The sequence below is a fragment of the Geospiza fortis genome, unplaced genomic scaffold (assembly GCF_000277835.1).
Source record: "Geospiza fortis unplaced genomic scaffold, GeoFor_1.0 scaffold40, whole genome shotgun sequence".
In the NCBI taxonomy this organism is placed as follows: Eukaryota; Metazoa; Chordata; class Aves; order Passeriformes; family Thraupidae; genus Geospiza; species Geospiza fortis.
Genome location: NW_005054297.1, coordinates 16,300,862 through 16,324,781, shown reverse-complemented (window position 1 = coordinate 16,324,781; position 23,920 = coordinate 16,300,862). Strand labels below are relative to the sequence as shown.

General features: G+C 37.6%; 1 protein-coding gene across 2 annotated transcripts in view; it reads left to right on the top strand.

The window, feature by feature from the left end:
- The first annotated feature begins 1,754 nt into the window (after positions 1 to 1,754).
- MTUS1 (microtubule associated scaffold protein 1) overlaps positions 1,755 to 23,920 on the top strand; it is an 81,028-nt gene continuing 58,862 nt past the window's right edge. The window contains exons 1-5 of one of the 2 annotated variants that reach the window (XM_031058231.1): positions 1,755 to 1,950; positions 13,651 to 13,833; positions 17,578 to 17,709; positions 19,594 to 19,683; positions 20,934 to 20,981. In XM_031058231.1, coding sequence (XP_030914091.1) covers positions 1,755 to 1,950; positions 13,651 to 13,833; positions 17,578 to 17,709; positions 19,594 to 19,683; positions 20,934 to 20,981 — 649 coding nt within the window. Of the gene's footprint in view, positions 1,951 to 13,650; positions 13,834 to 14,753; positions 15,380 to 17,577; positions 17,710 to 19,593; positions 19,684 to 20,933; positions 20,982 to 23,920 lie in introns of those variants that run through there. The other variant, XM_031058306.1, reaches the window with a different exon arrangement.

The window sequence follows — 23,920 nt, the reverse complement described above, 5'->3', positions numbered from 1 at the left end:
GAATTTTCTTTCAAAATGTGCTTTAGAACTAAAGTAGACTTTTAAAAATTACTTGTGTAAATGTTGTGTGTATATGAACAGTCACATTAAGTCACACAAAACCCAGAGACCAATAAGTTGGTGAAACATTTTGTTTTTAACATCTTAATTTCACTGTCTCCTTTGTATAATTTGGGAGTTTATTTGTTTGAAGTAGAGCTGGGACTCATTAGAATAGTTGGGAGCAGTCAGGAAATATTTCTCATGCAGAGGGCATATACCTGGTTTTAGGCAGTCAGCCAGCTGGAAGGTGCAAACTTCCTGGCCGGGAGGTATGCGTGTGCTGGTTGGTTGGGAAATATTTTGGGATGAGTCAGCTGCCTGTCAGGAGAAACATGCTGCTTTCAAATGCACTGAAAGAAGGTTAAAAGACAAGGAGAAGGGGAAAGAAGGGAAGAGTGTCAGAATTGGGTTGACCAGGATGTCAGGTGGTGTAGTAGGGACACAGTCTTGGTGCATTTTGGAGTCTCTCTTATTGCTGGCTTGTGGATTCAATAGCTTATGTTAAATTGGTGAAACGGAGGCTGCAGCTGTTACTGGTAAAACTGTTGTCTGAATTTTTGACAGGCCTTATTAATTTGCCAGAAAAATTCCAGTGAAGCACACTATATGGGGGAGGCTACTTAAAACATTTTTGAAGCATTGCACAAGAAAGTAATAAGTACTATTATTTGGCTAATAATTTAACTTGAAAACCTAAGTAAGCATGAAAGCAAGGATGGTCTATTTTTATTCTACAGTTTAAGAGTTTGCATTCTTTGTCAGTCCTTACTTTTGGTATGAAGAGTTGGAGAGAGTGCTTTTAATTCATTCCATTGCCAAAAAGGAAAACTGTGATTTTAATTGTTCTGCTTGTGCCTGGAGAAACCATAGAGAAATTTCTGTAAAATGCGCAGTAGACAAATCAGCTGGGTTAAGTTTAAGAAGTGGTCTTTTAAAGTGGAAAACTACAAATTAACATCTGAAAATGAACATGAGGATTGTAGTTGAAAATGGAACGTTTGGTACTCTGAGCGAACTGCTGCAATCAGCTTGAGTCACAGAAAAGCACATGAAGAGCTGAACTGTCAGCTGTGTCTTTATAGGCTTGACAGGAGTGGCCAGGAGCTAAAGGCTGTATAAACTGGAGCAAGAATTCTGTGTGAAACATATATAAACCAGTTTCACACATATAGACCAGTTGTTTTATTACCTGTCCTGGATCTACTCCTGCACTTGTGTTTTGTCTATGGCATCTCAATGTGACGGATTTTAAGCTGCTGTGACATAAGACCTAGATCAGGAAACTAATTACAAGGACTGTGACATTTCAGGTAGTACGGGACAACTAAATTTTCAGGGCCTTGAACATGTGTAGTTCGTTGGTTAAGGTCTTGAGAGTAGGTGTAGTCATGTAATTGAGTGGTTTAATTAGAGTTTGGGGAGGAAGAGGAAGAAATTCTGATGGCCTCTGTAACCTCTTTTTAGTGTGTTGGTCATTACTAGTGATTAGCTTCAAACTAATAGTTTGCATTGCTGAAGGCCATTCAGGAGATTGTTCTTGAGGTTCTGAACTGCAGATGTTGACAATGGGATAAAGACTAAGCATATTTCCTACTTGGGTGGTCAGTATTTCATTGCAGATGCTGCAGAGGAAGATCTTTAGTTTCTCACAGCGGTGGTGTGTGGGTTGAATTGTTGTTGGCTTTTTGGTTTCTGTTTTTTTCTTAAAACAGATGCCTTCTGTGAAAGATGGAACAACACAAGGGAGAAACATACCAAAGAAAGACCAAATCACACTACGAAGTGTATTAACTCCCAAGGTTAAAATGGTTCCATCTGTGTCGACCTTGAAGAAAGGATGTGAAAATAAAACTATCAGCACTATTAAAACACCTTCTCGCAAAGAAGCTCTTGTGTCATCAAACTCTGGTAAGAGAATTTTTCACTGGAATATTACCACTTAACTAGTCTCTTAAAATTAAGGTATCATACTTAATGTACTTTCTGACACAACTTTTAGGGTGGTACAGAGCTATATGTCAGTGTTAAATACAATACTGTCTAAATTGTAATTTGCTAATACAGGGTGTGGTGCTATTACAAAAATCATTATTAAATATTATTTATATTTGGTTCTTTTATAGGATTTTGTGAAATTACAATTACAGATTGAAAGAGGGAAAAATAGAGTGCCCAGGTACAATGCTCTTGTGATAAGCACCTGCATGCTCCCCCAATGGGAATGAGTCCTTATTTCAGGACATAACATATTTTGTTCAACCTAATTTTAGTACAGCTCTGTAGTTTCTAGAAAGGGGAGAACATAATTGAAGGTGAGACTACTGCTTGAGCTGCTAATTAAACTCAGACTGATTAGTAGCAAGGGTAGGGATGAATCTCTCATCTAGTCTGTAGGCTGCTGCTCAAATCTCATGACTAGAAACTACATTCTGTAACTGTATTATAGGGATTCAGAAGTGCTCTGGTTGATTATGTGCTGGGTTTTTTTAACCAAGTGTGGCAATCTAACTAGCTGCAAAGGTAGCCTGTCTATGAATGACTACACTACAATGCCCTGTAATTTGGAGAGTACACACCCAGCTATACCCAGTAAAACCTGTTCTTTTTTTTTTATTTTTTAACCCACTCAATCTAAGATTATAAAACAATAAAAAAAAGTCTTCTTAATTATATACAAGTGGTGAAGTGTGATAAAATCTGTGTATGTATGCCTTTATGGGATGAGTCCCTCAAAGAAAGTGAGTATAGACTATTCTCCCACTTGAGGCTTGCTCATGTGAGGCTTGCTCAATGAACCAGGCACCAACCTGTAGGCTGCTAGTTTCTTGTAGAACTCATCACCCCTCTAAATACCAGCCCAAACCTTTCCTGTCTGTAATTATGGCCTTAGAAGAAGAGAGATGGATATGGATATAGAGTTTTCCTTTTGGTTATTAATCCAGATAGGATTTATGATACTGTCACTAGAAATAAATGTAAGCACAGGTGAGTTATATGACTAACTTCTTCTCTTCAGAAAAAAAAAAATTACTTTCAGAGGAAACAGAAGTAATTTGCTGTTGACAATAAAAACATTTACTCCCCAGATTTTTTTTTTAAAGTAGATCTGTCACTCCTTAGCCAATTGATGTATGTTGAAATGACGGTAGTCAGTAGAATATTTTCCAAATTTTTCCTACTGCAAAAAGGCTGCTTAAACTAAAAGCAAAAAGTAGCGCTTCAACATTTCAAACTTGTGGTGTGATCTGGTAAGACTGGAACTTTAATGCTGCACATGAGAAGAAATTTGTTTTCTCTATGCCCTTTCTCCAGTTCCATGTTCCTAGTTTTACTGGTCCTAGCACGTTACCCTTCATCTTGCTTATGCAGTGTTTTGGTGCTCCAAAGTAGGGTTTGATGCATTTAACTGTATCAGATTAATTTCCCCATCCCTTACAAAGGGAGTTTTTAAAAATGCGTCCTTGCTCCTTGGCAAACCTTGTACTGATGCAAGTCATAGGATAGGATTATGGGGTGGGATATGGGACACAGTAGGAGTTATTTGGGATTGCTGCTAAACCCCCACAGTATTATGCGACCACACCTTTCAGGTAAAACCATACTTGCTGCTGCTTACCCCTTGTGTTTCTAACATTTTTGAAGTAAAACTGTACATACACTTTTTGTGGCAAAGTGGCAGTTTGTAAACCAAACCCAGTTACCTCTTTAGGCTAAAGCATTCCTGAAGGGGATGACTGTTTTTTCCAGTGGAGTCATTTGAACACTTTGGTATTAAACTTCAGCCCCCAGATAAATCATTCAGTAGCTGTACAGTTGTTTGCTGTCAGGATTTTGTCAGACTACAGACAGACTAGCTAAATCCAGAAAGGAAAGGACTTCTGAAGGTCGCCTAGTCCATCCCCTGCTGCCTGTAACTGGGTCATTACTGAATTCAGACTAGGTTGTTCAGTTGTTTGTCAAGTTGAGTTTTAAAAATGTCCAAATCCTAATGAACTTGTTTCTTCCTGAGGTACTAACATATGTGCAGCTATTTCTTATCCAGTTACTGATAGTATTTGGATCTTTGGGCGACAAGAGAAGTTTATGTAGTTGAATTCATTAAATACTCTGAACAAGACAAATGATAGTATAGCTCTATGTCAACTCTCACATATGTATGGTGAGGGACAGAAGTGGTGCATCTGTCCAAAATGTACTAGTGTGTGTATTATTCCTAGAATAATCAAGAGCTTGTGAGAGTTATCTTCATATAATGGCTGTTCAAGAAATGAAAGAAAAAAATGCCATGTATAAAACACCAGTTACAAGATCCTTGGAACTTGTCAGGAGTTTTTACCACTTGTAAAACTTAAGTACTCAGTGGTAACATAAGAAGAAAGAATTTCTTCTCAGGAAATTTCCTGATTCTCGCCTGAACAGAAGACAGCAGAGGGAGAGCTGAACTCATATGCCAAACACTGTATTTCTGTGAGGTTATTTGCAGAGCATATTAGGCTAGAAATAACTGGGTTGATTTATTTCAAAATGGTTGCTCAGCATTGTTTACCACTATCGGTGTATTTTAGCTGAAACTTGAAGTTTTTGCTGAATTAGAAATAGGTTCTCTAAAAGACAAGCCCACCTTGATCCAGTGTACCAAAGTGATTTGGGAAATGATGAAGCCCCATTTCTGCAACCGTGACCAGATGTCTAGATTTGCTGCAAGCTAGATGCCTCAAAATTATTTCTGTAAGTATTTATCTCTTTCTTCATAAGAGGAGATAACACACTCACTGTAAGACAAAAATCTGAATTCTCTACAGGTAACTTTTCCCGTGGTGGTGGTGTGTAGGTTTCTGTAGTACTGGATGGCAGGCTGTATGTGTTTTGCTATGTTTGTTTTCTGTCAATAAAAACATTTATTAGAATTCAAGACAGAGAATAACATGTTTGACTTAGCCATTTTTACTGGAAGGGATATATAATTTCAGAGCCCTGGTAGAGGACTTTGAACTAGTTTAAAAATCAAAGCAACTGTTGCTTCTGTTCCCGTGAAATACACAGAGCCTTCTGATTTGGATGTGTCATAGCCAGTGTGGAGGAGTAATAGCCTGATAACAGTTGAGATGTTATGGTTTGTGAAGAGTCATGTCTTTGCCTCACCTGAAGGGAGGAGTTGAAGGGGATTGGAGAAGCTGAGGAGCTTTGGTGTTCCCATGGAACATCACTCCATGATTTTCTGCTATCATACCTGCCCCAGCAACTGTGTATTACCACCTGTGCAGTTGAACAAAAGCACTGTGACAGTTTGAGCCACAGGAAATTATTTAAACAGCATCAAATAGGAAACAAAATGATTTACAGTAAATCTAAAAATGTATATGCCCACCAATGCCTTTTTTGCCATCTTTTGTGGACTAGCTAGGACTAGGACAAGCTGCCTGAAATTATGTTAAGGAGAGGAGCTTTACCTGCAAGTAAGACTTCTGATATGCTATAACTTCATCTCCAGTTCTGCCTTAAAATTACACCATTACTTTAAATTATTTCTCATTGTAAGAAGCTTTACATTCTTTTGGATCTCTTAGCTCTGTCGAGATGCTTTCTATGTAATTGAAACTCTTTGGGAATCTGAAAGTATCAGCAGTACTATTCCTCTGCTTACGGTTCAAAGACTTGCAGTGATAAACTGAAACCATGTAAATCAATCTGTGTAACAAAAATGTCTCTTGCTATCTGGTGGGGTTTTTTTTGACATTTCGGGTACCCTTTTGTTTCTGATTTAAGTTACTGGTATTCCTTCAGTGTAGCAGCCCTATGCTTCTAATTTCCATTAATCTAGTCCAGTGGTCCCTTTTTCTCTTGAGGGTATTTTCATAGCATTTAACGAGACCACTGAAAGCCTGGATACAGAGAAGCTTTGAAGTATGAATTCTGTGTTTCCTTAAAGGTAATTTTGAACAAGTGAGATCTTTCCCTTATGACAAGTTGATCATACTGAAGGGTTTTTCCCATGCTTCTGCAACTACTAGAAGCATAGGAAAAATAATTCCCCAAAAATATAAAAAATGTGTATGCAGGTGTAGTGATACTTTGAAATACTGATTTTCTTTGTAGTTCATAATTGCTAAATTCCTGCAGCTGAATTTTGACTTCATCATACATTAAATTGTGTGTGATTGAGAGAAGCTTCCATAGTTACACAGATCAGGTGGTGAAAGATTAAGACTCAGTTTGTGGTTGAGTGTTATTGATGTTTATTGCACAAAGAAAGGCTTCTCAGATGGAAAATTCAAACCAAATGGTTTCAGTCAGTTTTCATATAGCTGGACACATATATAAACTTGATAATTCAGGACTCCTTGGTACAGCCTTTCACAATACTAGCGAAGCAGGACCAAAACAATTTAGTTCCACTAAGCATTCTCACAGTCCTTGAATCTTTATTCTGACACTGAACTAGGAGCCAACCCAAATATAGTTAGTGAAAACAGTTTTTCAGCTTGTACCATTCTGTTATCCACCATGTGACTCTTTAAAGCTGGATTGACATACTGCCAAGAGGAAACAAAATATTTAAAAAGACAAACATAACTTCCAGGTTCTCTGGATTGAAACTGTCATGACTTTACTCAAAATCCTAGAATAGACAGTCACTTGTAAAGGTGTTAATATATTTTCTCATAAACATGTCTGGGATGCACCAAGGTCTACAAATAAGGCTTAAAATTTCATTTTAGCCAGTCTTTTTATGCTTTGTTTTACAGAGCAGCCAGCTTCTTTTATGAATCCTAAAAGCGGGTTCTTCATACACTAGTTTACCCAAGATGATTATTTGTCCTTCTTAGTCCAGATTAGTGAGTTTCAGTCTCATTTTCTTTAAAATATCTGTACTAATTAAAGCCTGTGTTAAAAGTGAACTTAAATCTTGCATGTTTACCTTCAGAGGTATCAGAAGGAGGAAACTAAAACATGGGTCTTCACAGAACATAAGATCTGTAGTCCATAGTATGACACACAGCTTGTGTCATACTCCTTCTTTGGTCATCATAATCCAGACATCTCCTCTGCATAGTGATTCTGGGTCTCGTAACCAGTTCTCTAAACTGGGGAAGAACTTACACTGTGTATCCAAAAGGACTTTTGTCCAGTTGATGAGTCTGTGAGAGTTCAGAAAACAGTGTTAATTGTGAGGGCCTGAGAGCCTTGCTGTTTACTGTTTCTCCAGTCAGTTGAGTTGGACTTGCCTAGTAATGTTTCCAGTCTACTTAACCCTTACTTCCTGGACATCCTCAACAGGAATGGTTTGCTGGAAGCTGCCTGGAGCAGTATCTTTACTTGCGCCAAGTACTGACTGTTAAATTCCTGCCCCAGGTGTTGGTCATTCAGCTACAAAATGGTCAATTCACAATTTGAAGCCAGAAAGGAGCCACAAAACGATGTAATCTGAATGTAGCTTTATCAATTTGCTTTTAGCCTTGACTACATACACTATCAGAAAAGCTTACCATAACTTTGACACTTATTTTCTTTTGTTACTTTTCATTAACAAGAACTGTTCTCTGCGATAGGTTCAGCTTGTGTTTTTGCAAGCCTTTCATAGGGTTCATCATAAAAATGTATTTTGGAATAAAATAATTTCTGTTTAGCTTTGGAAGTCAAGTTGACCATGAGAAACAAGTAAAAGTGAAAGGGTTTTTGTTTGTGAGGTAGTATGGGATCTGTTGCTGTGAATGATTTCAAAGTAAGTAGGGTTATTTATCTCTGTATAATTTGGATGGGGTTATCTGAGTTTTGAGGGGAATATGAATGGGGTTATTTGAGTTTTGAGGGGATGAGGGAGAAGAGGCAGAGGGAGTTGGAAATACTTGAGTTTATGGATAATTCAGGTAATACAGCTTTCAAAAGGAGGCATTTCATTGTGTCAGCTTTGCTTAAGGTGCCATCAGTGACCGTAGTTAGGGAAATAAATTTTTCCCATATGTTCCCAGACTTTTTACAGGCAATATTGTGACTAGCCCCATTGAAGTTTTATATGTTGTACCTGTACCAAGAAGCGTGATCGTACTTGCAGAGACTGATTCTAACAGTCAGCATATTGACGCTGTCGGAATGTATCTATAAGAATATTCTCCTTTAGGAGAGAGGTGTGCACTACTTCCCTGCAGGGGAATTTCTTGGTGCCTAGTCATTTGCTTGCTAGGACATGCTGGTGTGTCTTCAATAGCTCTTTACCTGTACTGCTTAGTTCTGAATTCTCGCAGGGTAGGTGTAAAGGAGGAGGGAAGTATGCATAATTGTCTTCCAGAATAAATTTGTATTTGTTTGGCTGCAGCGAGCTTCCTCTTTCATTCAAGAAACACGTGAAGTCCCGCAACAGAAAATTTAAGGTTTGTAGACAATGTGAGTTTTAAAGCTGCAATCTAAGTCAAACAAAATTCAGTGCCAGACATAAAGGCTGTGTGGTATGGAGAGCTGGACAATAATGAAAAGCATGATAGGATGAACCCCATCCACCAACCTCGTGGCTTTCTTCTGCCTCAGTTTACCTTGCAGTACATTGATTTGACTTCTTGTGCCCAGTACTCCTAAACAGACTGAGCTTTACCATAGCTGTGTTAAAGCTAGTAGTTGGGATTGGATTGTTTAAGTCAGCATGCAGCCTACGAGAGTCTCCTGGCAAAACCAGAGTGGGCAAGCTTTGTGAGCACTACTGTGCCTGGGAAGCTGGTGTAAAACTATCTGCTGTCCAGAGACAGGCTTTGCTTGGGCTCATAGGAGGTTGGTAGCATGACTATGCAGACTGCATGGTCCCTCATGGGGCTGCTCTAGTTCAGTCTTCAAAAGGAAAAACTTAAGATGGACTAAATCCAGCAGGCATCATTGTGGGCAGACAGGAGGGGAGAGAGAGAGTGTGAGCTCAGACTTGAGGCCAGGGTAGAAAAGGGCTGTTTCTAGATGCTGGAGAGGTTATAATGCAAGGGGTTGAAAGGAAGATGAGGAAGGGAGAAGTCACTGATTGTGGAAGGGTTTAACTGGGAGGAAATCTGCCACATTTCAAAACTGGACCTAGGAAGGGGCAAAAGTGAAATTGAACAGTAGGCATACATGAGACACTACTCTTCTCTCCCTCTAACTGAAAGCACCCCAGTCACTCTTCTGGTGGTAGGATCATTTGAGGGAAGAAAAAGGGTTGTTTTGGTTGTTGGTAACTGCTTATAAATGCTCTGTAGCAGTGATGATCCATTCTCCAGTTTTAGTCCAAGAATGTTTAGCTGAGAGGGGAAGAACATGTGAACACCTACCTGCATGGCTGCTGACACCCTAGTTAGAATTTTGGCACTAGCTTACTGCTGGTTCCTTGCTACATGTCTGAGGGTTGTAGGGGAAAGGGAAGAAGGCTGTCCAAGTCTGTATCAATGGAAAATTGAATCTTGCCTTAGTATATAAACTGTTCTCTGACCAGCTGTTACTTGCTAAACTAGTAAATGTCTCTCCTATAAATATTTCAAGCCCCAGGAATAACTTGAAATTTCCTGGTTTTGTCCATGTTTATGTTGAACATTTGGGCATTCATAGCAACATAATGTAACTGTGTCCTGCCTTTTTGGTAATTTTGGTAGTAACTTAAGACTTTAAAAGAGAGACATAATTAGAAAGACATTACCTCAGAATTACAAAACATACTATAACCAGTCTTCCTTCCTTGAAGGAACACTGGTACATGTATAGCATAATAGATAGTATAGTTAATAATGCTGAGTGGCTAATCAGGCAAACTGGGGAGCTTGCAGCCATCAGAAAACTGTTAGTATTGCTACTGCTTCACACTGTTTAAAATGGCAACCTTAGGCACTCTTACGTGTATGTGAAGATCAGTGTGCTGGAAACAATACCAAAGTCCAGTTTGTTTTTCCATTATTTACTTGCACCTTTCAGTAGATGCCAAAAAAAGCTTGTTTTCTTGGAGGTTTACTCCCAAGGTGCTTTATCAAGACCTTGTACTGTAGGCTTAGACAGTACTTTTTTGCCAGCTAAGAAGTTTAGTATTTTTAAAACAGAACCCTTTGGATTTTTAAACTCACAGGGAAAATCAGAAATGCATTAAGCAAAAATCCAAAATTCAACATTTTCAAGAGGTTAGGCGTTGAAGGGCCGAAACAACTATTAGTGCTAGCTTTAGGTTTAAACAAAAGCAGCAACAACAAACAGTATCCTTCAAAAAACTCCTTTTGCACTTAGCGTGCTCAAAATTCATGTTTGGAAAAGGCTTCCAACCACTCATTTCCAGGTGCCATGTAGCTCAGTGAATGCCAGTTGCTCAGTGTTCAGCTCTAGATGTAAAATGTGTTGATGTGTTTTGAAATGGTGGACATGAAATTTCAGAATTTGTGAATATATATTTGGCTTTACAGTCTGCCTCATGTCAACATTCTGTCATTATGTGGTTTTTTAGGCTCCAGTGCTGTTTAAAGGAAGCCTTAACTTTTTCTTGACAATAACCACCTATGTTGGATTGATATGAAAGGATGATTATTTGAGTAAGGATATGAAAGCTCACTTAAGAGCTTCTTGAAGAATGAGCTTTGTTCTTTGCTTATTTCCATTCCAATACAAGAGAGACTTTAACATAGTTCAAGTAACATGGTTGTTGCATGGAGACTTTTTTCTAAAGAATTGCCAACTAATTAGTTCACTGTAGAGGAATGCAGTATTGCTGGTATCCCACTTCAGTGACTAGATTAAATAACTGATGAAAGCCTGTTACTTCGATGCTACTGCTTGTTTTGTTTATAATAGTGGTTGACTAAATATCCTGCTTTTATGCTCATTTCCAATACTTTTGTTTGTATTCCATATCTTCCTGCTTCTGTCTTCAAAATCTTTGCATTTAATTCTGGGTAACTCCTTTCTTAGGGAATGGTACTTATTAAAAATCTTTTAAAACCATTAGTTGAAGTAATGCCTAGAGTAGTTTCTTAATCATCTTTTGTCATTACTTAAATTCTCCCTCGAGCTGGGCTTTTGAAAAATGCATTTGAGTGCTTGAGTAATTACTTCAGTAGAAGCATTATAGGAAAGTACCAAGCAGCAGAAAAACTAAGAGAAAAGGTCATCTGCTTAGAAAAGGTTTGACATGCTTTTGAAACTGGACATGCTAAAGATTGCTGTGCTCACTGGATGGGTTTGCGCTCAGAGCGCTGCCACATTGCAGCCTCTGCAGACAAGTTGGGCTTGCTGCAGATCATGTATAGAGAACATGCTGTACTAGACAAGACTCAGATTTTCACATGCTTACTTTGATTCCTCTTGAGTGAAAATCACTGTGAAGAAAACAGGATTTTGTTCCGGTATGTTTTGGAATGGATGAATGAGTCCAGCACAATGGCAGTCAAACATGTTACCTTCACCTTTAAGTAATCAAATACAGCTGATAAAATGCATTTGTTCCTCTAGCTTCCTTTTGTAATGTAGAACATTAACTCACTAAGTCATACAAACTTTAAACACAGTGTTTGTACAGTGACACTTCTTTCTGTTTGTTTTTTGGGGGAGTTGTTAGGGTTTGTGCCTTGTTTTGCTGGGAGGGTATTTACAAAAGGAATTCTGACTGGTTTGGATTAGATATTTTCCTGGTATGTTGACCCATTAATTAAAAAAAAATTTAGAAAACATTGTGGGAAGCTTTATAAAGCTGTCAGGTTTGTTCTATGACATGCAAATGGGACGGAAACTTTTTTGGTCAAACACATAAATTTGTTTCTGTTATGTTGTCTGGAGTGCTGTTTCAGAGGTGTTTTTAAAAAGTGTGAATTTATGGTGTTCTCATAGCACAACAAAGCTTGTATGCTCTTTAGCATGTTCCATATATTCAATTGTCCCTTTCAATGACTTTGAAAAAAATTCTAAAATATGGCTGATAATTTTGTCTCAGAGGTTTAATACCAGGCTACGGTAAAGCTATGTACAGAATCAGAGTTCTACATAATTAGTGACAGGTAGTAATAGTGTTCCTGTGAAGAGACATCCTAAAAGCTTGTTTAATTGCTCATTGAAGTTTGTGTGTTGTATTCTGTGACCAGTAGTATGTAATAGGCTAATGCAGGTTTAGTATATATTATGAGGCTTCTCTTTTGTTTCTGAATTGATCTGAACTGAGGGAAGTAGCTTGGACATACCTTCATTTACCAATCCTGTTCCTGGTTTTGTCTACTTGATACAGGATGTTTTCAGGCAAGTTACCTAATCCTGTCACACCACCTACTGTTGAAAGGCAGACATTGGGCATGTTTTTATTTTCCAAAATTTAATGCAGTCCCCTTAATGTCATGATTTCCTGGGTTTAGTGCAAATTGCAGGTTTCTTGGTCATTAGTATTTAGGAGTAGAAATCGTGTAGTAAAACTAGTGTTGCTTAAAGTGAAATTACTAGCTAATTTTGTCATATTTCAGCAGACTTCTAGCTTAAGCAAAGTTGAAATGTTGTTTAGTGACAAGAATTAATGTAAGGGTATTCCCTTTAAATAGAAATTTGATTGTTCTATGTCAATTCTTAGACACTGTAGTTGCTTCTTTTCCTTTAAGATAAACTATCAGCTTTGAAAATGGCAGTGGCATAAGAAATCAACATATTGTAGATAGTTTTTCTTATAATAAAATATTTTCTAAAAAATATAGGTCTGTCTTCTCTGTTTTTGCACAAAAATGACAGCCTCTTATCCATATTCAGAAAGCTGATACTAAGCTCTTGATACTGGGGCTGGCAGGAATAAACTCAGAGCTGGCAAGAGAAGTCTGTGTGTGTATAACTTCTCTGGGCCATTGAAATTTTAATCTGGGTGCCCACTTCTCAGGAAATAAACTAGAAGCTTAATTTGTCTAAACTGAGATTTTCTTGTGGAAAGTGTATTTGCTTTGTTAGTAATGCAAGAGTGAGCTCCTCCTATACCTATCTCTTGTGTAGGTGCTTTTCCTGTTTGATTAACTTGTTGAGTGCTGGTGTTCAACAAGCTCAAATGAAAACTGGACTTAATGCAAAAATGTTTCTGCACCAACTGACATTAAGAACTTGTTTTTGGAAGTGCTGTTAAACTAGTTCTGTAGAACTACTCAGTTTTCAGGATATGTATTATATGAGTACAAAGCAATTTGATACTCTCGTGCTGTCTAATTCCTTGAAAGGATATTATCTTTTAGAGTGTTCTGGCCAAGGGGAGTGGGGTTGTGGATCTATTTTGGGGAGGAACAAACAAGTTTGAAAGAAGAATCCTTTCTTAGATTGTCTTTGAAATGGAGGTTATATTTTTGTGGGATTGCCAGTACAGGGAACCATAATGTGAGGTGGGAAAATACAAAGAAAGACTTTTTTAATATGTGCAGACGTCTGCACTGAAGGCAAATCTGTTAAGCTCTTGACTTGTTTCTAAGGCTTTAAGTCCTTGGAACTGTTTTTATGCATTTACAGCACTTTTACCATGTCAACAGGAAGTAGATTAAGCCATTTTATATGGATTTTTACTGTGCAAATATTTTTATTTATAGGCATACACGTAAAAGAAGCAATCATTTAAGTTTCTTTCCTACTCCTTTTGTTCTTATTTCTCCCTCCTCTTTCCCCCCTAATTGACAGGTGTAGGATCTTTGCCAGGAGAGAGGCATGCCTCAGTGAAAAATTCTCCAGCCTCATGGACTAGCTTTGGTAAATCCCTTGCCAAATCCAAAGTGCCTGTCAAAAGATCAGTGCTTGAGAGAACTCCTAGCCTCTCATCAGTCAGCAGCGCTCAGAGTGAGCAAAGTCTTTTCAGCACTAATTGTAAGTACATGTGGGGGTTATGGGTTTTAACTGATTGATAGCCACCATCAACTGCTTGTTGGTAAAAATCTTCTTGGAAGGGAGTCCTGTCTGACAAGTACCTGAATTAATTCTGGTTGTACTACTTATTAGTTCTAGGTCTTACTCTTTTTGCCTCTTTACTTAAAACTTTCCTTTTTGAGACATACTCTCTGAAAGAGCTTTGAGCTCTGGATTTTGGGTTGATAAGTAAAGATTTTAGTACAACTTCACTTCCATCCTGAAACACTACATAATCAGCATGTCTTTTTAAGCTCCTAGTGCTTACATGTAGTGTAATATGTCTGAACAGAATGGTTTACATGTCAAAATATTTGGAAGAGTGTGTTATAGGTTTTCTGATGCTAAATGTTTTCTTGAACTGGTTTATATCTGCTTTCAGTGTTTTAGGACAAAATATGTAGATCAAATTTCAGGCACATAAGTGAAACTTGTTTTAGAAGATGAATCTTTGTTTGGGTAGACTTCTGTAATTTCTAACATAGCTGTAAACATTGGTGTATGACCTAACCAAATCAATCTTGATTAAAATTAGTGAGAATAATACCAGGATTTACTTTGATTTGAAGTTCTACAGCACTTCTTAGGAGTTCTGAGGGGGAAAAAATATTAAGAAAATAACATACAATTGACTATCAGACATATTAGTATTCCCAGCTATGCATATTTAAATAAATACATTCAAATATTCTGCTACTATTGTATCACCTGTTATATCTTGAAGACTAGGCAAAGACCTTTTATATGTGCCAGATATCACTTAAATCTGTCTTCAATGGACTGAAGAAGAGAGCTGTGATTTAACACACGTCTGTGGTTTATATATGCGCATATGCATGCACACGTAACAACATTTTCTCCTATTCTTCTCCCCGCCCCCACCTCATACTGCCTTCATTAAACTAAACCTAGCATACTCCTCAAATGAATAAGAGTATGTGTAATAAAATATGCATGTGCATCTTGCTCTGTAATGGGATCAGTTCTGATACTGTGACAGCCATGTTGACTTTTGCTGTTCAGGTTTAGGACTGTATCTGGAGTTGCTAAGCAGCTTTGTCCTCTCTTCGTTTTGCTCCCTCATGTAACAAAGGAAGGGGTCAGCGCTTCATAACAAAGGAGTGTATTCAGATTAAGTATCCAAACAGATGACTCCTTATTTAGCCTGATTTGCTAGCTGCTGTAATCTGTTTTGTCCACTGCCTTGAAGCTTACAATTTTTTCCACTCCGATTCACGAAGACCAAGCAAGAGCAATATGAGAGGCTAAACATGGCTGCAGTCTCATAGACTTTAAGCTTGCTTAGATCTTTTTTAAATGACTATACCAGGAGGACTCCGCAGTTGCACAGAAACTAATTTTTCTCCTGTTATTTTCTTCAATTCTACACTAACACCACCGACTGAATCAGGAAGCCACTATGATATTACCTTACTGACATTGCTGGTAGTGGGGTCTTACAGCTTTTGTATTGTTCCTTTGTTAGCCACGTTTACTGGGAAGAGAAGTAGGTTGTATTCCTTTTATTTCTATTTTAAAGCATGTATTTTGTTTTGTGGAGGTTGGTAAATATATGCAATGTTTTGATCTGCTGATTTTCTGTGATATTATTTTTCTTTAAGGAATTTTTTACACTTGATGAGAATTATTTACATCGAATAGTAAGGTTTTGTGAGTATAATAACTTAAGATTATGTGTAATTCATATGTTAATGATATTTGACTTTGAATCAAATTGGAAATAACTATGGAATTTTCTTTGTATTCTAATGCTAAGTACAGTGCTCTTCTTGTTTTTTATTCCTGCATTTAGTCTACTATGTAATAATTTCAGAAAAAAAAAATTGAAGCTTAAGTGTTTTTATTAGATTGGTGGGACACACAAAGATCAGAATGGGAGGCTTATGCTGTGTGTTTGATGAAATGTATGACAAACTACTGTGGTCCTGTCAACAATATTAAATCAAAAACGTGCTTGGCTTGTTTGGAGTTTGTCTTCTGTTAGCAGAGAAAAAAAATGGCAAGCTGCTGCTTTGTCAGCTCAGCCCTTTGTTATGGGATGTCCTTGGATTGGTAATTCCATGTGGCAGCATTTGCCTTGTTTTTTTTTTTTTGTCTAATGAGCGCTTGAACTTTATTTTTCTTTTCTCTAAAATGACTTCTTATGTGAGAAGCTCAAAAATCACGAGGTTTGAAATGCTGTTGTTAATAAAAGCATATTTTGTATGCAGTCAGTTTGAGCATTGAAAACCAGATCTTTTTTAACAGTAATTTCAGTTTTAGTGCTGAGCTGAAAATGCTATCCTTTGAACATACCAAAATGTTTAACTCTGAGGTTAAGAAAAAAGATTCCAGATTTTAATTGCATTAGAATAATTGTATATATAGTAAATAGTGTTTCAAAAGTTAAAAAGCTGATCCTAGCAGTTGACCTGCATCTGCATTTTTGTACAGCCAATACTTCATTAAAATTCTTCTGATGAGTTGAGTTTTCAGATCTTTACTGGGCTGAGATCATTTCATACCTGTCCATCTTTATTCAGGATTGCAATAGCTGCTCAAAATTTGAATCCAAAAGTGGTCAAACTCTGTAAACCTGGGAGGTTTTTGTGGGGTCATTTTGGTTTTTTTTAATTCCTGCACACAGCCTGGTTAGCTGACTGGAGTTTTAATAGGACACAACAGTTCCCTAGCTAGTCCTGCACCAGAAGGCTGCTCACACACCCAAACATTACTACCATGGTGTGCTGCTGATTTAGAAGAGGAAGTAGCACATAAGTTTGCAGGCAATTCTTAACTGCTTGCAGTGAACTCTGAGCAAACATCCTTAATTTAGTGATTCACAAGAAGAGTTAAGGACTGCTTCATGCCTTGTGCTTTACTAAACCAAATTTGTTTTAATTAGATAATGTTGATCAGGGTCAGATTCCCACACAATAACTGTGTTGCTGATGTGTTATGCAAATTGCTCCTCATGTATTGATTTTTCTGGCAAATACTTAGCATTTGTGTTTCTAGAGAGGCTCCAACTTCCTTTTTTAAAAAAAAAGATGATGGGTTCAGTTGCATGTGTTTGTTAAAGGGAAATCCTCTTTCTGTGGTAGAAAATATTTAGTGGCCAGTTGCATCTTTTTGAAGTACTTAACTTACATGGTTAATACTAGTCTGTTTAAAGACAATAAAATAATCTCAAGACTGTATGCTCCATCTTTGATGAACAATATTAGACATGTAGTTCACATTGCCTGCAAAAAAACCCCAGTCTCATTAAAACACTTATCTGAGGCAAACCTGGTAATATATGATAAAAGCTTCCCCCTCCCCCACCCTTTTGTTTTTCAGTGACTAGAGAGAAAAGCGTTGCTGTGACAAACAATTCCACAGTGACTTAATTTTTTTTTTGTCTCCGGTAAATGCCATGTGAATTCTTACTCTTTAATGTGTTAGTGTACGTAATTTTTTTGTCTCCAAACCAAAGTCTACTCAATCTGTACTTTAGAAATATTTTCATTTTTTTTTCTAGAGAACAGAAACAATGTTTCCCAAAATTTCAGTTTTTTGTTTTTCAGCAAAAAATTTCTCTTGTGACCATAAACTCAAACCTCAAGGTTGTTTAGTCTCTGGAAAAACTGACTTGTCTTATGATTTAATTTTCTCTAAACTATATATGCCTAGAGCAAATTCCTTTGTGATTCTGTTTTGCAGCTGCAAGTGCCACAGTCATCAGGAATGGAGAATGGCCTTCAAAACCAGCCTGCCAGAATGGCACTTCGGGGTCTGTCCCTTTGAAAGCACTACCAAGACCTAGATTGCACTCCTTGAGGTCAACTCCAAAAGGTATATGAGTCTGTTTGTAGACAGAGGAGGTAAAATCACATCAGTGGTGCTTCAAGTGCTGTAAAACTTCATAGGAAGGCTGAAACATTCTTTGTATTGCCATAATTGATGGAGGTATTTCAGGGAAATTAAGAGGTCTACGCTGTGCTACAGCTGAGGTTTGCACAGTACAGGGACTAAATGCACCTTGCTACGTGGCAGGTGTCCTTGCATGGGGTTTGTGTTGCTTTAAAGAGTTTACTCTTTACCACTGCTGGTAATCTGCAGAACAGACATACCTGAATTTATCCTGAGTGTATGGTTGTTCTTGTCTTTATGCAGACTTTGTATTATCTTCACCCTTTTCAGGACTGACAGGGTCTTGGGGGGTGGGGATATATTTTTGAATAAGATATTGTTAAAATGTATCTTCTTCTGTAGATCAGTGACACTGTCCCATCTTTGGAAGGGAAAAGTCTCAGAAACTTAGCTTTTCATGTTGCTTTTTCTTGATATTCTTCTTGGGCTGAATTAGAAGCTTTAATGGCAACAAGACAATTAATTGTGTTTTATCCCCTTGTGCTAAAAGAAACATTAAATGTACTTCCTTGCTTTGTATTAAGCATTGTTCAGGTTCCTATTTTGGTTCAAGCTAGGAACTCTTGATTGGCCAGCAGTGCAACTTCCACTCAGGCTACAAACAGCAGTTGACAAGTCATTTTATGACCAAAATTAAAGACATAATGGGAGCAGATAAATAAGCTTGCTGTGTCTCTTTCCTAAGTCCTAGCTGTAATCAGCTTGTTTCTGACCATCTTTGTGGTGAACTGGTTATTGTAATTGGATAAAACCTAATTAAATGCTGTACTCCTGCATTAGACTTAAATTTTAAGCTGATATCTGACATAATGGAGAATAACTAAAAGATGCCTGCCAAATGTCTCGCTGTAATGACATGCTTTAAAAGAGTAAACAGCAAAAAGAAACAGAATTTGCCACAAATTATAAGTCACTTTGAAACAAACACACATCATATGGCTTTCTGACAGGCTGATGCTTTCTGTTGGGGTCCAGCACATGCAGCACAACTATGCATAGCTCATAGTCTTCAGTGACCTGGCAGTGTGTCTTGAGCACCTGCAGGAGTAGTGTGGCTAAAGGAACCTGGTATTCCCCTTCAGATCAGCATTATCTGGATTATGGTGTTGTGTTTTGGGTCCTTCCCAGACCAAGAGGGTTGTTTTGAAACTGGAAAGATCCAGTGGAAGCTGAAGAAGATGGTTGGGGTCTCTGTCCAGTGAGAAGAGGTTGAGGGAGTTGAGTCTGTGCAGTCAGTAACTTGAAAAGGACAGCTATTAAGGTCATGCTGCCAGACTCTTCTCAGTAGCACCAGATCATGCAGCAATCAGAAGTGCTTGCAAATTGTAGAGTGGGAGATGCATCCTTGCCCAGTGGTGCCATAGAACCACCCCTCCTGGAGGTTTGCAAGGCCCATCTAGACAAAAGCATGGTCAGCTGATCTCGTCTTAGTGGTGACCCTGCTTGGAATGGGAGTGCTGCTATCTGCCCTCTGGAGGTCTCTTTCAGCCAGTGTTTCCTTAGCTGCATTGTATTTGCTGCTGTTTTGAGACTTCAGTAACTTGATCTTAGTGCTAAAATGAAATCTTTACTAATGTTTCTCCTGCTTAGAAGGCTTTTTAAAGTATCTTTTTTATTTCTTCCAAGTTGAGTTCTGGCAAAGCAGAGCTAAGTTTAAAAACAGCTTAAACATTCTAGGTTTCTCTTTTTGTGTTTGAATAGATTTGTGGATCTTGTACTTAAATGTAAAAATGTAAGATATGTCTTTAATTACTTTAAAACTTCAAATAATTCTACTTTAAAGTTCATCTAAGTTTTTACTTTTAGGAGCCAAGACCAGGTCTGCTTCACTGAACCAGTGCACACCAAAATCATCTGGGCCTCTCCACTTAGCAAGAAAAGTTGGTGAGACTAGAGGTAACCAGCTGTTGAGTAGTCAATTTTTGACTTTTTCTTGACTCTCTCTGGCTGGAGAAGGAACAGCTATGCTTTATGATTTCAGAAAAATTGAGATAGTTGACTCATTTTCTTTGCAGTTCACCAAATTGGACACTGGCTCTGCAAGGTTCTGTTCCGTAGCTATTTGCTTAGGGACATTCATTGTCTACCATCTGCTTGAAACTTGCATCCCATAAGGACTAAAAATACAGCATAATTAGTCTGTGTGTTAAATGATGTTCTGTCACCTGCTTATAAGGTTGCATGCTTGCAAGACACAGTGTAGACTAGATTTTACCAAGTTTGTGTTTAATTTAAGCAAGATTCTTGTGAGAGCATGCTGATCAGCCCTGGCTGTTGAGATTATTTACTCCACTTTATGTTTCTGTATCAGATGGGTTTTTTTACCTTTAACTTTGAATTAAAATTAGTTTTTTCTGCTAGAGTGAATCAAAAGAACAGATACAAACCTTAGGAGAAGTTTTGTAAGACTAAATTTTCAGTTTGGGAGCAAAGCTCTATTTGAAAGGCTGAGGTGGGGGAAAACAAGTACAGTGGTGATACAAAGCAGCTTGTTTCCTGAGGAAACCTGTGCCATGGGATCCACACTATTCCTAAAGCCTGCAGAAAGGTGTTGTCAAAAGATCTTTTATGAACTTCTGCACCTGACTTTTGCACTTACACCCAGCAGTCCAAAAGATTGCTTTCATTCAATGTCCTTCAAAATAATAAAGTTTGTAGGTCAATTTTCACATAACTTTTAAGTAGTACAGTAAGGGTGGGGTAACTTTCTCAGTGCTATCATTTATATTTAACTTGATTGTTAGCACATTTGAGAATGTTGTTAATTTATTGCTGCTCTATGCAAATAACATAACAGTAGCATACAGAAGGAAAAAATGCTATTATAGCAGTATAGATGATAGTTTTTCATTGTCTGTGGTCCTCTTTGAATGAGTAAAGTGAAACAGTGCTACCTGACTTAAATGAAATATAGTAATTGTAGTGGGATAATTGTAATTGGGAATGCATCCTGCATTTCCCAAACAGTTTCTTACAATGCTAAATCTTGCTGTAGACCATACCATCAGCCATCAGAAGAAAGAAGCTGAAATTGCAAAGTTAGAGGAGCTTATGTGGAAAAAATCTTGAATCTTAAAAAAAGGCAGCCCTACTGCCCCTTACTGGCTTGAAGTATAACTTTTTGTTTGTTTGTTTCCTTTCTGAAGGTACTCCTGGAAGAAATGTACACCAAAGCCTAACTTGTCTGGGTCCTGGTGAGTTTTCTGAGTGCATTTTATATTTTCTGTGGTGCAACTCAAATTAAGTTTATACAGTATATTAGTGTGTTGGTTCTTATCTGGGAAGAATAGATGCACAATGGATAATTCTGTAAGCTATGTAACTGACTCTAGTTTCAAGGAATATGGAAAAAGCCTATTTTCCTGGGTTTTGTCTACTTCCTGTCTTCTGGCTACCCAGCTTAGGCTATACAGTCTGTTCTGTTCTTCTGTTTCCAGTGAAACCTAAGGAGGTTTAAACTGTATGCAAAAAAAAAAAAAAAAGGAAATTAAATCTGGGTGTAATTTTTACTTTTTAGCCAAAGTAAGTAATGAATGAATATGTGTGTTGCAGCATTAAAAAATCCAAAACCAAACAAATAGAAGAATCCCACATAACCTTCCTTTTCTGAAATGTTTGTTCATTGCAGATCACCTGTCGTGTGAGCTGCCTTTGTGTATCACTGTAGGCTATGTTTGTGTAAGAAGTTGAAGTTACCAGAGCATGTTGATGTGTGTGTCTGCTCATGTGGCAGAGGGAGAAATCGCAGCTGATTAAGTGGCAGATGGCGTTTCAAAATCTGGCAGAGTTTTAAGGACTTCATATTGGGTTTGTTTTTGGTGTTTGCGCCAGTCAGGACACCTGGTGCCAATTTTTGTCTGCCAAGAGACTGAAAAGTCTTCAGATGATGCTTCTACTTGCAGCAGTTTCCAGGTCTTTTCAAGAGAGCTGGCAGTCTAAATTAGTTTCCCAAGAATCAGTGTGTGTTTGTTGAATTAAAAGCTACTTGTCATTAATTACTCATTGAAAAGCCCTTTTTGAAAGATACTGAAGATCACCGGAAGGCCCTGTGTCCCCTGAGTGAATAGCAGATGTCTTTCTGAAAGAGGGGCTGTAGCCAAGCAGATGTTGGAAATTTCGGTCTGAAATTACCAGGCAAGTCAGTTCTGCCCTGTAACTCTGGAACTGTGACAGTATTTTTTACATTTCCTGTAGTCATAAAATGCATTTAATACTTTTGTCTTTTCCTCTCTTGGGTGTCAAATATATTCATATCAATTGTGGCCAAGTACTTCGATATCTTCTGCGAAGAGTCAGGGCTTCTGTCAGACTTTGCCCAGAGTTCGTTCTGTTTCTTGCTTTTAATGATATTTGGCTGAACCAATGTTAGTGTAGGTAAAGCCTGACACTGAATTTCAAGAGCTCAAATGCTCAAACCTAGTCTATTGTATAAGCATGTAGGGCATGATTCAGCTAGCAATATTGATCAGTTCAACTGAGGAAGCTTCTAATAAGCAATAAAATCCATGTCTGGACTAGAAACTAGAAAAGTTAATTTCTCTTATGCTTGCTTACACTAGTCTCAAAATATAACTTTATTTCCCTCAAAATTCAGTGTGCACTTTCTCTCTACTTTCCAGAAAAGTAGTGTGTTCTCTCCCCTTCTTACTGGTTTAGTAGACTTTTGCATATGATTCATCTTTTCTGACCTAAAAAAGAGTATGGCTACATAACTTTGAAGTGTTGGATTTGAAAAACACAGCCATAAACTCCAAATTGACTGTAATATTTAGCAATATTTTAATAAATGCTCTTTATTCATACTTTTGCTAATAAAATGGCTGTATTTCAGTTTGTTTTAAGAAACCTGAACTGCTTACTGTACTGAGTCAGTTTCCAAAAAAGGAGATCTTAGACATTCAACTTAATACATTTCTAATTTGTACGGAGAATTAGTATGATATCCCATTTATGAATGCAGAGCTGTCTGGTGGAGTATTTTGCACTTTTAAGAAGCTTTTTTCCACCCTTACAGTTGCAGATAGTTCTTACAGAATAAAAATACTGTGTGACTGCTTGTCTATTCTGCAATACAATGTCTTACATTTTAAGAAAAGACAAATGATCTTTTTTGAAATGAACTGAAATAATGCCAGGCAGTACCATGTAGAATGAGGCCCAGTGTCTTTTTTTTTTTTTTTTGGCTTTGATATTACAGTGAAGCTTTGTTCTAATGACTGCTGCTAGTATAAAGCTTTTGTTCTTTTATTTCAGTGCCATAGTTAAGTCTAAAGTTTTTAGCCTTATCCCATCAGAAGTTCCAACCTCACTTCTATTTCCCGCCCATGTGCCCAGGACTAATTTGTTACAGCAGAACTCTGGTAATTTATTAACTCTTAATTAAGAGTTAATATTTTAACTCAATATCAGAACTCTGATATTAAGGTATTACTAAGTGTCTAGCTCAGTTGTTCATGCTGCCTTTCACATTTTTTCAAGGATGAAAAAATAGCAGGTTTTTCTAGATACACTTCTGTTCCCTTAATGTTGGTGCTGTTTCTCCATTTTCCATTCATTTACAGCAATGATGCACAGCCAGAATCTGCTTGATGAAGCAAGCCACAACATACTGTTAGTTTGCCTGTAAAACTGGACAGACTTGCCTGTTCGCAGCTGTTTGTTTCTTGTTTGTGTTAAAACATTCACAAGGCTTCTTTTTCTGAATTCTCTATTTTTCATGTGTGATGTTCAGTGCATTAGATAAATTCTACAAGTTCTACGGTGTATTTCTTCAGCACTGTCTTTAAAGCTAAGGCAGAATTAAGTTCTTGGGAATGTTTTATTATACTTCTTAACTTGCTAACTTCAAGTAATGATGTTTATATGCACTTACTGTAATGTCTTAATGTAAATATGAATAAAAATGTTGCCTCTTATGAGGAGGAATTTTGAACTATATGCAAAACTGCCTCTAAAAATGCATAAAGTAAGTGCTGTTTCCTTCTTATTTCAGCATCCCTGTAGAAAAAGCTGGCTGTGTCTAATTCCTCTGTAGTATATTACAGTGCAGTGTGTGTGGAGGCAGTGGGTATTCACATCTCAGGTCTCTGTTACTGGCCAAACATTAAGTTACAGCACAGTAATCTCTGAACCC